The following is a 16,845-nucleotide window of genomic DNA, read 5'->3' on the forward strand; positions in this document are numbered from 1 at the left end:
TCAAATGACAGTACGGTTTTGAACAATAAATAAGGCCAATACCGCTTGTCACAAAAAAGCCCCACAATGACTGTTGTTTGTCATGGCAATCTTAACTGTAGGTATTGTTGTCCGTTTTAAATTTGGTACTGTCTAATAGTATTTTTATATTTTGTCACGGAATTAGTATTCCAATTTTCATTCCCCTTATTTTTCAAAGCACAAAAACAAAACGCAATGATAATATTGCCACATTTTGGATATTAAGCTATGCATATAAGTAGCTCTACCTTTTCTCCCCAATAGCAGGACATTTTGATTCATTTTGATATGTTACTCCTACACATTCATAATCTGTAAAACAGTAGGATATAAAAAGTAAATAATTCATAACTCAATAAGAAATTTGTATTTGTTAATTTTTTTCTGCTTTATATCATTCGAATAATATAGACAAGTATTTTGACATCTTAAACATCATAACGACCTCTCGTTTATTATTTGATGCTCAGTTATACCAAATACATGACAGTTATTCGTTTATCATAACAATAACTCCGAGTTGTAAGATTTGCTTAATCACTAATTCAAATACAAGTTTATGTGTGTTCTAAAACATATATGAAGTAATACTGTTACTTTACTATTGATAGGACTTGCCTCTACCTTTTTTCTATTTCTGTACGTATGAAATGAAACATATATTTAGGTTATCAATTATCAGTATGCTTTATATTTGTGTCTAATATATACCTGGTGATAAAATAGAGCCAGTAGCACATTTACTGATGTGACAGGAACAATCTTCAGTTGATGGTATACAAAAGCAGTTGTGTTTCGGTTGTTGAATAAATTTAAAGCCTCTTGTGTAATCACAGCGGCACGCTCCATCTGAAATAAGGGTACCATTATCAAAGACAACTTGACCCTCTCCTTTACATAGCGTCTTTTTAAACAGGCAAACTCCACTAACATTAGACCATAATGGAAAAGGCTGATATCGTTCTGACGAACAATCGACATTTCTAAGACGTCCAGTTACTACATATTTTTCGCCTAAAAAAAGTAACATTTAAAGCCATAAAACTACAATCATATTAAAGTAATTTTACAACTGCTGTATATTAAAAAAAAATATGCATATTAATCAATGGTTATAACTGAGATAATCTGATGTAATCTTCTAAAACAAATGAAATTCAAACATCCTTATTTTTGAAGTGGCCTGTTGTAATCTTTGTAATTTTTGGTCTATATTGTGTGTGGTCAGTTGTTTATTGATGTCAGCTGGCTTGAACACAGCTTTAAACAAATCTTTTAACAACCACTCACATCTATATTTATATTCTATTAGGACTCTACACTCTCACAACATTGTTCGAAAGGTCAAAATTCTTGGATTTACAGTTAATCTGATCTCCCATTGATAGCAGTTTAATATGCTACTGTATATTTTGTGTCGTTCAAGAGTTATCATTTACCCTAAAAGGTTTTAACAATTGATCCTATAGAAATGTCTTTTGTATATTTGTTATGAACAATTAGTTACACATAGTGGAAGATTTTTCTTCTTCTGAGAGTTAATAGTTTTTCAGTGAGAGTATAATTAAAATTGATACAACAAAAGTACATAACTTTTATATTCCTGAGTTCGATATTTATGTTATTGTACTTTTTGATACCGGCGTATATGTTTGATTATATACAACAAAAGAAGATGTGGTATCATTGTCAATAAGACAACTCTCCACCATAAGACATAAGAAGCTATAGGCCAATATACTGCTCTTAACAATGAGCAATTCCTATACCGCATAGTCAGCTATAAAAGACACGCAATGACAGATGAAAAACTTACGGCCTTATTTATGTACAAAATTTGAATGAAAAACCAAATTATGTAACACATCAACAAACGACAGCGATTAAATTATAGGGTCCTAACTTAAAATATGCACATACATGGTTTTACAGCTACCTTATCATGAATTTTTGAATGAGGTCCAAGTGAGATATCACGCATGCTTGTCATTGCTATTTTTTAAATTGTGTATTTTCTCTTTTTTTGTGTTTTCCATTAATCTCTATAAATATATTATATGTATTGTATAGCAAATTACATAGAAAAATTAAAATGTTTAAAACAAAAAACAAGCATACATTTATGAACATATCAGATCAACTAATCAGCCTTTTCAAACCCTTACAAACTCCTATAATTATCTAATAACTTACCACGCGTTACATAATCTGGATTCTTGTCACACTGCTCAGAAAACCATAGCCTATTTGTATCATAGAGACACGTGTATTCTGATCTAAAACTGCTTGCACAATATGCTGATGCTCTTAGTGGTCTCTGAGATACATCCGGACATTTTAAATTGTATGAATAAGTCGTGGACGTCACTAGAGAGATCTGAAATATAGATAAGTATAAATTCGATTCTGTCTGAAACTGTTTTTTTAGAAATCACATGGCATAGCGATAACTACATAATACTGTTATTGTTTTAAAGAATAGATAAAGATAATATTTATTCAATCACATTACGTTTGCTATTGGCACACACACTAGTATAGTGAAGTATAATATAAACTTAAGAATGTCAAATGGGATCTTATGCTAAATAGACGAATAGAAATAGAACACACATATAATGATTGTATTTTGTAAATACCTTAGTTGAATTTAGATAAAATAAAAATTTACTTTCTTCTGACTTTCAAATAAATGGATCAAAATCAGATTTATTATGTTGTAAATTCAACACAAAATGTTAATTGACATCTTTATAGTGAATGATAGTCTTTTGGGAGGAATCTTTCACTATATATCCAAATTTAGAGTTAACATCTGATTGATAAAAATATGTTTTAATGGGTTTACTCTAAATAGTTTGCTGTTCGGCGTGATCAAATGCTCCTGTTCAAGACTTGTTCTTTGACATGCAATGAACAATTTACCGTCAATTATTAAGATACCTCAGAATTTTTTTCTGACAGTCAGAACGTGAATGGATCATATAAGCCCAAATTATGTTACAGGACTTGAAAGAAATTATGAAAATGACCTACCTACGATTTCAAGCTTTATTTTCAAACGAACATGTAATATAAGTTAACGTGTATTTCGATGGAAATAAATCCAATGCTGAGAAATATTCGTTATATACTTTTTTATAGAAAATTGTTTGCCAAAGCTAGTCTACATTCATTTTTTATCAAAACATAACGTTGTAAACTTTGAGAACGTGATTATCAATAATAATCGCTACATGTGTATCCTTTAAGAAACCTTGTCTTAGTTTTCCCATCTTGATCGATTTAAGCCTGACAACGAATTTCATAAATAACCTTCAAGTATATGTGTCGGATGCAAATATAACGATATCATAAAGTTTTATAGCCAGATTGTAACATGTCTTATGACCATTATACTCACCAACAAACTATGAAGTACATACATTGTGAGCGTTTACCACTTGTTCAAACAACACAACACATTACTTCTTCTTTAATTTGCATCTACAGATACATGTATTATACTGATAAATCGTTTTTTTTCATTCTTTTTATGATAGAATATCATACTATAATTGAAAAAAGACTTTAAAGTTCGAGAGTTTTCTTCACCATTTGGTTGTTAATATAATTAACCTTGAAGCACAGAACAATACAGTATTTATTTATATTGTTTATTATTATTTTAATGTTACTGTTATTTTTGTATGTTTTTGTTGTATATTACAAACCAGTATAATAATGGAAATACGGAACTGATAATATTATTTTATAGTTAATTCCGTTTTTTATTTAATTTCAAATGAGGTGGGTATATAAGCAATAATAGGTCACCGACTTTATAATCGTGTATGTACATTTTGTTAGTGTACTGATAAAAAATAAAACGAGGAAGCTTTTAAAAACTGGTTTATTATTTTTAACAATGTAAAACAAATACCCATTGACGTTAAAATGCTAGACATATTTATACAAAATGACACATTTTTGAAATCCCAGTTTTAAAGTCCCACACACAAAAAGTTTATTCACCAGTATAATTATACATTTTAAATTCTAAACTGATTTCTTTCTAGTATTTTATGGGCTTTTTGTCCTTCGCCTAATACTTTTAGGCTATGGTGTTGTAGGTGTTTCTTTGACTCGTGATTAAAAATGTATCAATATTATTCCGTTACTCTTCTTTTATTGTTTGCTTTAGTGTGGTTACTATGAGAACCACATATATTAATTTCCTGACAATTTTTATGTTTATTGAGGGTTCATTATCCTAATGATAAGTTACATATAGTAGATTATATTGTCCACTTCTTTCGATAGCTGCACTTTCTAACACAAACATTATAAATATTATATAGATCTACGTATAACATGTCAAAACAAACAAAAAATGAGTTATTCGACCTACACTAAGTAAATGTAACATTTTAAGGTTTTATAAATTTAACAACCATATGCTGTTTTCATTTATGCATTTTTTTATGATAAACATATATCTAAGATCGTAGTTATCCAATATAAGTTACTTACTTATTTTGTTATATATATATACTTTCCAAATATTTACGCTTATCAGTTAGCATGCTTGAATATTTGTGCATAAGAGTGTGACACCGGTTTGTAATCATGTATGTATACATTTCAATACAGGAGCCTATTGATGACAGGTAAACATTTTTAAAGGGTAATGTAAAGGTGATCACGGGCATGTTTACAAACTTTATCTGCTTTCGGTTTTATATATATTATGTACGGGTACACACTTTTCTTCATTAATTTTAGTACTGTTCAAATCAGTGACAGATCAGAAGAAAAGATTTGCCATCATACAGTAATTGGAATTTCCCTCCCGTTATAAGACTGAACTTCCCAAAATTCGTCGTTCGCACACATCTAAACAAAAACAAATAATGTGAAATCATATTGATTGTATTAACACACTACACGGACATTAGTTGAAAGGATATTAAAGGTGCAAACATTACACAGTTTGACGTTTTATATTTTTACCCATAAACAAAAATAAAATGCATTTATTTTCTTTTATTTTCTGATTAATCCTGACTAAACTTTTTAAATAGGTAACCTTTTATATACAAAGTATATACTAATATCCCTTTGATATTGGTTGGTTCTTTTTGACCTTTTATCTTTTTTTTTGGTACATGCATCTCCTGCATATTTTGTATAAGTAAAGAATTTGCCCAAGATCATATATTTGTAAACGTAATTAACTCTACAAAATATCTATTTACTTTCTTGACTCGTACTTTGGTTTAATACATATCTGCCTTTTATAATTAGTTACCAAAGGTACCAGACTTATGATTTGATACGTCTGAGGCGAGTATCGTCTATATAAGAATCATCAGTGACGCTAGGATCACAAAAGATAAAAACGTCCACCAGCAGTGGTATCGACCCAGTGGTGTAAATTGTTATCAAAGGTACCAGGCTTATAATTTGATTCGCCATACGCATGTTTCGTATACAAAAGACTGAACAACGACGCACGGATCACAATAGTTAGAAAGACAAACAAGTATAAAGTTAAAGAGCATTGAGAAAATTTTCTAAAAGTTGTGCCAAAAACGGCTGATATCCTCGGGGACGAAACGTCCACCAGCAGTGGCGTCAAATCAGTGGGTGATTAGTTATCAAAGGTAAAATTGTGATGTGTTCATATTTATAATGCAGAACATAATATCTCAAGCTAATGAAACCATTTTTAATCGATATGTTCTTTTGTGATTCGACAATTGGGTATTGCGACACCATATGGTTGCAATATTGATGGCATAGGTATTCTATCAAGTCCTTCTTGTAGCTCGGTGAATGTGATGAATATTTTTAACTCTAAACCTCGACGTTGACGAAGTCATGGTCATCGTCATTAAACATCACATACTTTGCATGATTTCTCTATTCATGACTTGCTGCCATTTATAAAAAAATCGTAAGGTATTCATCACATTTGCACGAAACTCATTACCCTTTCAAACTCCATTATCTGTTCAATTTATGTTTGGAAACCACTGTTACAAACCCTCATTCAAACCAATAAAAACTTACAGCTACTTAGGCTATATCCTTCATCATAAATTAGTTCAGTCGAAAAAACCTCCTTATTTAAAACATCAGTTCGTACTAACAATTTCTTATACCTATACCAAAGCAATTGCAACTAAAATTTTCAATGACAAACACGTTTTGCAGGATTTGAACATTGACGACCTCAAGTCTAACCTCCTGATTTAACCTGTGCTTGTTCCTAATTCACAGATAATCCGGCTGGCCACGTTAGTACCGGAGACCTTAACATTGTCAATAACACTTCTCTGCAAAATTTGTTATCGAAAGGTCCAAAATATAGTGAGGCTAAATACATCAATTCGAAATACAACTTCAAAATACTGATGGATTCAGTCGCAGGTTATGCCAGCCATTGGACTAAACGCGAAAAAGAAGATGTAGATACTCTTTCCGAATGGATTAAGGCTGTGAGGTTGTTAATACACATCCGAATTAGGAAACTAAATGGGTCTAACAATACCCACGCAACGTCAATTTTTAAAGACCAAAATGTTGCGAAACACCTGTCGTACCTCCATGACAGATATGTTGTTGTCCCTGCAGATAAAGCCCGAAACAGCATCGTTTCTATGTGTAAATATCATAACATAAACTGCTTGATAAATGAATGATGTATTGACAATTCACTTTGAAACTCAACATATACCCCCACGACACTTGCTAAAGAAGAAAGGACAATCATCTATGTTCTTTTGGAATTTCAACCAAAGATGAAAACTGTATTGGATACCTAAATTACACAAGTGTCCTTACAAACAATGGTATATTGCTGGGTCTTCTAAGTGCTCCACAAAACCTCTTTCTAAATTATTAACATCTATTTTATCAGCAATCAAAGCCGGGTACCAAAGTTATTGTTAAACTGCATATTTTTGATGTGGCGTGAGACAGATGTGGATACTAACAAAATCCTCCCAAGACTCTCTCATCTTGCAATATTATTAAAACATTAAACTTTTCTACACTTCACACAAGTTTTCCCCATTCCAAACTGAAAGACAAATTGAAATAGTTGGTATGAACGTAGAAACAAGTATCTTGTCTTAGTGAGGGATAAATCCTACTTTGTAAACCATCACTCTGATTCAAACATTTTTTTTTCTGAAACTGACATTATCAAGATGCTTGATTTCTTGATTGACAACATATTTGTAACGTTTGGAGGACGTCTTTTCAACAGACTGTCAGAATTCCAATGGAAACCAATTGTGCTCCCCTTCCCTTTTCACGAATGTGACAAACCGAATAAGACTATTAACCGGATTTGTAAATCATAAGCAACACGACGGGTGCCATATGTGGAGCAGGATCTGCTTACCCTTCCGGAGCACCTGCGATCACCCCCAGTTTGTGGTGGGGTCTGTGTCGCTTATTCGTTAGTGTTCTATGTTGCTATCCCTCTGGTATTGTTCGTCCCACTTTTATACTTAAGAGGATTTTCCCCTCTTATTGTTAAATGAGTAAAAACTCACTACAGAAATTTAAACCATGATTTGTAGACTTTCAAGTCTTTTGTAGAAAGTTGGACGGATATGGTTCATTTAAATTAGCTTAGATGTAAGTTACAAAATTTATTTAAAATGGAACGTATCTTCCTCATGCATATCTCTAATTTCTTGATCGGGTTTATTTTGTATTTTATATTGTGTTATCATCTCTTAACAATTTGTATAAAGTTTTTGACCTAGATCATTACTGGAGAGACACTTACTGTCTAAATTCACATCTTGTACAGAAAAAATGGTAACGTAAATATTATTGGCTATGATTTCAAGTACTCGATATGTACTGTATTCAGGCCAAAAACAAGATCTATCTCAATTTCATTACTTATCATTAAAGGTTTGATAAAGACATTGAAGAATGAACATACTATTTTCAGTTATCAGTAAATACAGAAAAATAAAAATATTTTTTTTCAAGATTTTGCTCTGGATATTGTTTTTATATTTTAAACAAGCTTCTGTTCAAATAAAAATTCCATGAAAGTTTAATATAGTGTAAAAGATCTTTAACCATAGACTAAAATGTTGACGTTTCGGAGGTCGCCTCTGACGTCGGGATACGATCCATATGTCTCGCGTCGTGGAAATTAATGTCGCATGCTCGAAATTCAAACATTCTTCTTTCAGAAAAAGATATTTTTTATTGCAAACAATATAACATACAGAAATATCTTCCACCAGTCTACCTCTAATGTAAGCAATACCAATACAAGACGATGATTAATAATTGAGTTTTAGAATTTGCTTTGCTTTTCTTCTCTGTCTTTAAAATTTCCTGAATTTGTTGTCATAAGTACACCTATTGTCAGTGGGTTTGTATCTGTGGTTTGAAAACAATCCTTTCCACTTGGTGGATCAGCCATCCTGCTTGCAGAACTTTCTGGAGATATTTCCACCAATTTTTGATTGGACTCACTCTCCAAAAGTCGATAACCATGCACATCGACCTCTATTATATGCTGATAAGGATTTAGATAGTCGTTATTGACAGCATCAGCTAAATCTTCTTCAGAATATAAACTACCACTTACATCTTGTTCAACTGTTAGATAAATGTCATCATGATTAATATTTTCACTTCCGATAATGCTGCGAATAAACGTGCCATTGCAAATCATATTATCTTCATTAATTGATTCATAAGTATTACTTTCGTCATCAAATTGATCATTTGTTTGATCGGAAGGTACTTGTTCATGGTGTGTTCCTGGGAATTTTGATTTATTTAAATGTTCAGCTTTCCTTTTGTATTTGAAACAACATGATGCTAGAGCAACCATTACTACTATGCTTCCTGCACTTATTGAATATATGATAAGTTCTCTTTTTAGAAAAAATCCATCTGAAAAGAAATTGTAACGTGAAGGTAAATGTAAAGGATTAAATTTGGAAATTATGGCTTTCCTTAAAATATTCCATATCAAATCCATTGCTTTATCGTTTGTTCTTTATCATTTACAAACACCTATGTGTTTACCGGCGTCACATAAGACGGGTAAGATCTAGGAAACGCTCTATTCTGATCTCTTTGAATAGAAGACTAAGATAACGAATACACAAAACGAACCAAAGTATCAGCAGCTAGCTTGCGCAGCATGATAGGTTTCTACAATTAACATTTAAGTTTAGTGAAATATAAAAAGGTATTTTTTTTGTGGAAAAAAGCAAATTTAATTACAAACACTTTTTCAAGATATGGTTACTTCAATAGGTCTAAAAATCCCTGTAAAAGTACCAAAGATTATACATGTAGCTGGAAACTGCAATTTGAATTGATAACATAAAACTGGCACCTTTTTTCTAAAAAAATAAACTTACAACGGCCGTTCCGAGGTCAGGATGACGAGAGAAAATTTACACTTAATTTATCAAAAATTGGTGTGCAAAGTTCAAAGGTTGACAAGTTTAGACAAAATTGACGGTGGCAACTCTTCAACTGCAGTACTATTATTCCGATTCTAATGCATTACAAAAAGAAAAAATACGATAAAACTTGAAAATATGTCTAAATTTGAAAAATAGAAAAAAAAAACGCGAAACTTCATGAATGATTTTGGCACAAAGACGTCAAAGCTAAACGTGACGTCATACAAATGAAAACTTACAAACTGGATATATCGTAGTAATCGAACATTTGTTGATTCAATCAATTCAAACTGGCGGGTCCCTCCTTAGGTACGCCTGGTCAACTGTGGATTTGACGGTCACTTTTAGCCAATGAAAAAAATTGTTACATCCAAATTGCATCAGAATCTGACATTCTTCCTGTCAAAGTCGAATATTGCAAACGAAGTTAAATGCTCTTGCTTTGCAAACACAAACAACGACAGGTTTTTTACCCATATGTATGTATAATCAAGTCGTTTTTCATTTTAAATAAACTATATCTGGTATTATATGATTTCTATTTAATAACAGGTGCACGAAATAGATATACTTTAAATTAAACTATAATTTACATACCCTTTTTGTCATCTGCTGATAAACTATCAAATGTTGTCATAACATGTGTTGATTCTTTTGTCTCTGTAAATGTACTCTCCAACTTTTCTGAAAATAAAGTTTGGCCAATATTGTTTTAATTTAGAACTAATTTTGTATCTGGTATTTTAGCAACATATTTCAATGTGAAGAGATTTTACGTAAATATTTTGTAAAATATTAGAAATGTAGGAGGATACTTCTCATTAAGTTATGTTGCTAACAATGAAGTAGGACGGACGCAAGTTTCGTATACAGACACGTAACACCTTCAGAAATATGCAGATTTGTTTTCGTTAACTGTGAAGTAAATAAATAAGCGGCTGATTTGCTTATTTAAATTGTTTGGCATTTTGCTATGTTTGAAACTTTTATTTTTACTATATGGTATAGAATTTACTCATTGTTGAAGAAAAACGCTAGAATTTAAGTTATTAGTCTCTTTTTCATTGTGTTTCATATTGGCAATGATACTGAATTTTCTTATTTTTATTCACTCATCCTTTACGTTTGTCATGTTGCAACGAATAATTAAAATTTTGTTTGTACATACATTGCATGTTTTCAATTTGAAAGAAATATGGTATGGTAAAATAAGTCTGTTATTCTTATAGCGCGTGGCATGAATAAATATGCTCTTTACGAATCAAAAGTGTTTATACCATTTTTATGACTTGCTGAGAAACTGTCAACTGTCGTCATAACATATGTTGTATCCTTGGAATCTGTAGAAGTACTGTCCAACTTGTCTGAAACAATATCGCCCATAGATATGTAATAAAGAACAAATTATATTTGATGAAATATTTAAAAACATGTTTCATCATAAAATGTTATTAACATCAATATTATATAATCTCTTGATATATTTTTCACATAAATATTGTGTAAACAAGTTTCCTTTCTTTTTGGAAAGGAACCATTTGTGTGCGTTTTATTGTGATTTATAGCACTTTGTTGGAAAATCAAAAACGAAATTGAGGATTATGTTAACCAAATATTTTAGAAGCGAAACATTTACAATTGATTAATTGGTAACTAGAGTTCTGCAGATTCATTTGGTTCATACACAGTATGCATCATGGTAAGGCATTTAGAAAAAAAAATCATTTGTTGTGCTTCCGTCCTTATACTTAAAATTGATTGTCAATCCTTTTCATTTGAGGATAATGTCAATTGAATTTTATTTATAGTAATGTGAAAAAAAACCAGCACTTTATTTCCCTATCTAATAATGTATCAGATTAACGACTGTACTATAGATATACTTAAACCATAAATACTATTGTTTTAGAACAAATGAACGCCTATCTCTCTTAATGTTCTTGGTTTTTGTTTACCAATGATGCTTAAGTTTTGAAATTAAGCCATACCTGTTATAACAGTTGTCACCTCAACACATCCATACACAATATCACATCTGCAATATATCGAAATTGATAAAAAAAAAAAAGTGTAAACACAACGAGAAAAAAACCTACCGACATCATGACCTCGACATTTAGCATAATAATTTCTTTATTGAGCCTGTTTTAATTGACAGCATTCTTAGACATTAGTTAAATCTACTACCAAATATCGGTAACTAGGTCGTAAAAAGAAAATGTACTAATATAGGTAATAAAAATAAGTGATAATACTTAAGCAAAGAATTAAAATCATGATCAAACTAAGACAAACTATTCTTTTAAATTCTAATTACTGAGAAAGCTGCTTGTACAAGTGATATGCCAGAGTAGTGAAATGTAGGCAGTTAATTGAAGCAAACTAACAAATTTCATTTATTCCTCAAAGCAATAATCAAGAGTTTCAACTATTTTTTTTATAGAACTCAACATAAGTTGTATCATCTGTTGAAGATATAATAACACGATCCCAATTATTCATAATATAATATAATGTACAGATATTTGTTTTGGCTTGATACCTTTCATTGTGTTGGCAGCTACAAATGTCTCTACATTTTCTTCCCCAGAGTCCAAGTGAACAGGGTTGACATGGGAATCCATCCTTTGAAACATACCCAATTTCACATTCTATAAGACATATATCGTTTCTAAAACTAACGTACATGATAATTTATGAACATAGATACTAACGATGAACTGTAATACAATGAACATGTAACAGTAGATCATACAAGGACGAAATGAAGCGAGATTTTCGATACGACAAATGTCAATAAAAAATAAACGATAAATACATCTACAAATCAATGATAGCGTCCGGCATTCAACGATGGAGGCAAATCCATACCGGTATAGTGCATAAGGGCAACAGTAGTTTAATCTTTGTTCAAACCTCATAAACAGAAAAAAAACTAACCAAGGAAACGCTAAACTCAGATAATACCATGTACTCTAAAAGGAGCAAAACTGAAAGCCGTCATCTAACTCATTTTCACTAATATTACACGATGGCCTTGACGTATAGAGTGGGGTTACTGATGTTGTGAATTATCTTAATTATGTGGTTTGGTATTCTTTCACCACTTTTTTTTATGTTATTTCAAAATGTTAAAATAAAAAAAATACAGTCATTTCTTATTATTTAATTCTCAATTCCATTTTAAATCGTAGAAAACCATGAAAAATATTGATGACGCCACGGTCGAAGACTTAATTATGTTTATGGGCTGATAACATATAACGTCAGCCAATCAAAAGACGCGTTACATCCAAAATTAAATATTACACAATGTTGATTGGTGTACCGCTATTTTTGACGTTTTGACCTATCATGTCTGCTAGTTTAAATCACGTTGTCGTCAATACAATGGAATGTTATGTCACTGTTATATAAATTAGAGGATAAGCTAGCTATAAAACAAGGTTTGATCCACCATTTTCTACATAAGAAAATGTATATACCAAGACAGTAACATGACAGTCGTTATCCATTCGTTTGATGTGTTTATAGCTTTTGATTTTGTCCTTAGCTGAGAGACTTCCCCTTTAGATTTTTTTTGGGAATTCGGTATTTTTGTAACTGTAAATTTTAAAAATGTTTTTCACATACATCTTTTATTGGTTGAATAAATCATGCATTGGTTGGATAAATCATACATTGGTGAATTGATAGGGGTCTTACTTTTTGATTATATTTGATTTTGTTATTTATTTTTCCTGTGTTTATTAATTGAAAAATAAACGTCGGTACCAGTATTTCTTTACTTTCAGCATTGCGAAGGATACTTTTCTTTTTCATATATTGGAAAAAGAACATTTTGTCACATAAAGTAGGGATCAGAATGTGGTTTAGCAACAACCAAAACACCGTTTAACTTTAAATTGTCACTCCTTTAGTGAACTGATTTGCTTTTTTTTAATGAATAGTAATACATGTATACTGTAATTGTTTTAAAAAGTATAGTTATTGATGCCAGCGTGAAATTTTAATAAGCAAAGACAGAAAGTGTGCTGGTGAAATTAAACAAATAAAATACAACTGAAACTCAAAGTGTCCATGCACCAGTGATTCAAATCATACACTATGTATGGTTTACAACTTACACGTCTTCAAAGTGCTCATGTAACGCCTGTTAATGAAATTTTTATCTGCAGGTCTGCAAGGGGCAAAGTCATACACGTTTTGTTATTTGTTTCTTTATTCTCAACTTTTCTATGCGGTTCTTGCTTTTCTCATTGTTGATGACCGTATGGTGACTCATAAGTGTTAATTTCTAGGTTATTAGGTTTCTTGTTGAGAGTTGTTTCATTGTCAAATATACAATGATGAGTCTTATGTAGACGAAACGCGTGCCTGGCGTACTAAATTATAATCCTGGTACATTTGATAACTATTTACACCACTGGGTCGATGCCACTGCTGGTGGACGTTTCGTCCCCGAGGGTATCACCAGCCCAGTAGTCAACGCTTCGGTGAGACAGACATTTAGCACATAGACCAACGGGTCATCCCTTAAACCAGGACGGCTGAATACAAACTGCCTGTTCATGTTCATTTAACAAATTTAATCTTTGTGTTCGGGACTCATATATAGTATATACTATACAGTAATATATAAAGTATATTATAATCATTGTGTGACTTTCTTTAGTAATTTGTATGATGCGTAAATGTATTTTTTTTATATCTAAATTAAGACCAGCTGGAATGTAAAATAGTTGTCGTATTCTGACTTTATGTGTCAGTTTAAGATCACCCTCTATCCCTCGGCCATTAAGATGATCTTACACAGAGACAACACGTCCTCATGGAATAACTATGCCATAAACAGGAGGTAAATAATGAGATAAAAGTAGAACTGTGTTTAATATCTTCTGTATAGCATATTTGAATTTCCTTGTCTTTGTAAGTTATCATTTGTTTATGTCTAAATATTTACTGCTTTACACATACCAACACATGTGTCATTCATTTCTTCATGATTATTACAACAAAACCATGACCCAGTTACACCAATGCTGTACAAAAAAAAAACCACAAATGTATATTTTAAACAAAACATGCCGGGCAGTATATAAACTGATCATGGAAAGCAGAATAAATTTAGTATTTGCCAGACGCGCGTTTCGTCTACAAAAGACTCATCAGTATTTTATTACATAATATAAGTTGCTAATTTTTAGAAATCCGTTCTTTTGAAACTGAAATAAATTACTTATGTGTTGTCCATATTCCACACATCAATGTCGATATTTATTCAAAATACTAATACTTAACACTATACTGCTCTGTGTCTTTTTGATTTTTTGTCGCAGTGGGTTTTCATTAGTATATTTGTCCGAAAACATTTCGAGATGACATGTATTTGTTTAGATTACTACTATTTTTAAAATCTCAAGATTGGAATTTCATAACTCGTAATAATGAAGAGAAGCGTTAGATTGTATCATTGATAGTCATATCATATGTTCCCTAATTGTCTTTATTAAAAAAAGTTATAAAGATTACCTTAAGTCATCAAAACATTTATCGCTCTGAACAAAGCCTAAAATCCAAACAAAATTATATATCACCATCTTCATTATTTTAATGATACCATTTAATTACAAAGGAAATAATTTCCGTAATTCTAAAACTATCAGTTTATATACTGATATGTATACTATTTCCGGTAATGAACAGAACAAAAATAACAGGTGCATCATCACTTTAGGAATTCTAAATGAAACGTCATTTACATGAACCACATAAATCAGGAATCTCTGTTTTTGTCTTTAATTGTTTTTATAGATAATCGTAGTTGGATACTATCTAAGACGGTACGATGTCATTTTCCAAGTTGTGTAAGTTATGATTTCATTCCGAATATACATTAACTTCATGAAACTACAAATGATCAATGCATTTGAATGGGAACATATAGTTACTCTTGATTTAACTTAGAAGAATATTAGATTTTATTACGGATCACAAATGAGTCCCGGTTTGCAACACGACGAATGCCAAAATGTGGAGTAGGATCTGCTTACCTTTCTCGAGCACCTGAGATCATCCCTTGTTTTTGGTGGGGTTCTAGTTGTTTATTCTTTAGTTTTCTATGTTGTGTTATGTGTATTATTGTTTGTCTGTTTTTCTTTTTCATTTTAAGCCATGGCGTTGTTAATTTATTTTCGATTTATGAGTTTGACTGTCCGTTTGGTATGTTTCGGCCCTATTTTGTGATTGGATAACAACACAGAGATGTCCGTATTTATTCGGGACACTGCCGGTGTATATACGACGATTTTATCCCAAATTTGAACCTTAAAAACTTCATCATAAGACCTGTTTTATGTGACGTAGTCAAAATCTATACAGAGTACTAAGGAATGATAGAGGCTTACAGAGGGAAAATAATGAGGTACATCAGTTTATAAAACATTTTCAATACAAAATCACGCAATTTACACTTTAGATACTTACATTTAATGTTTAAAGTGTTATTATGAATTATAACATACCCGATAAAAAAAATCACTGACACTTGCAAAATCATTCACGTATGACAAACATATCAGGTTGGGTTTTTCAATAAATGGGTTGCAAAAGACAAAGCCACACACACATACAAACACAAAACATGAAATATAATAACTTTATTGAAACATTTTCCTGAAAAAAAATAAGTTGTCAAGATAAAAGATGCATTTAATTTGATTACTCAAAATAGTAAGTAACAATAAACATGATGCTATAATGCATATACATGCTATATAATGAATGTGTTAAAAAATCATTTAGACAGTGGAAATCTGTAATATATGTGTAATTACGGTCTCAGACAGGTTATATACTGTGACATTACCTGCCTTTGACTAAGGGGATATAAACCCTTCATGGAGAATGTCACAGTAAATACCCTGTATTAGACATGAATGACATATACCATAATCTTGCATATCATAAATTCATGTTTTTGAAAAGTGTCTGAAATATTTTAAACTCATATAACAAAAGAAGAGATCGACAAGGAGTGGCACACAGTTTTGCCTCAAAAGAATGACGACAATTTGTTGAAAAAAATCCGAATTCGATAAACTCATTTTCAATTGGAAACTGCGGCATACTGATCACTTGTTCCTCTGTATTGCATGTTTTTATCTATTTGTTCACTATTAGCAAAATTTGCCGTACGGATCCTATAGCAATACATTGATAGCGTATGCATCTATTTATAAATTGTAAATTATCGTGAGTTCATTCTTTCAGACGATTTTATAAGTTCAAAATGGGAATGGTGGTATACAGGGTTGAACAAAAAATGGAAAGAAATATTTTCAGAGGATAATCAAGATTAAAAATTATCCTAAATTTC

The 16,845-nt window shown here is 31.3% G+C and overlaps 2 protein-coding genes across 2 annotated transcripts; both read right to left on the minus strand.

The window, feature by feature from the left end:
* Positions 1 to 265: 265 nt before the first annotated feature.
* On the minus strand, positions 266 to 4,623 carry LOC134696902 (uncharacterized). Its single transcript, XM_063558867.1, has 5 exons — positions 4,534 to 4,623; positions 3,425 to 3,507; positions 2,215 to 2,398; positions 733 to 1,035; positions 266 to 333 (listed from the first exon to the last, which is right to left on the minus strand). The coding sequence occupies exons 2-5, from the start codon at positions 3,446 to 3,448 to the stop codon at positions 266 to 268; spliced, it is 579 nt and encodes a 192-aa protein (XP_063414937.1). The 5' UTR covers positions 3,449 to 3,507; positions 4,534 to 4,623.
* Positions 4,624 to 8,293: 3,670 nt separating this feature from the next.
* On the minus strand, positions 8,294 to 15,083 carry LOC134697066 (uncharacterized). Its single transcript, XM_063559092.1, has 7 exons — positions 15,000 to 15,083; positions 14,445 to 14,509; positions 12,010 to 12,118; positions 11,456 to 11,502; positions 10,745 to 10,831; positions 10,065 to 10,151; positions 8,294 to 8,943 (listed from the first exon to the last, which is right to left on the minus strand). Exons 1-7 carry the CDS (start codon positions 15,071 to 15,073, stop codon positions 8,336 to 8,338), a joined length of 1,077 nt encoding a protein of 358 aa, XP_063415162.1. The 5' UTR covers positions 15,074 to 15,083; the 3' UTR covers positions 8,294 to 8,335.
* Positions 15,084 to 16,845: the final 1,762 nt, after the last annotated feature.

The sequence above is a fragment of the Mytilus trossulus genome, chromosome 14 (assembly GCF_036588685.1).
Source record: "Mytilus trossulus isolate FHL-02 chromosome 14, PNRI_Mtr1.1.1.hap1, whole genome shotgun sequence".
Lineage (NCBI taxonomy): Eukaryota > Metazoa > Mollusca > Bivalvia > Mytilida > Mytilidae > Mytilus > Mytilus trossulus.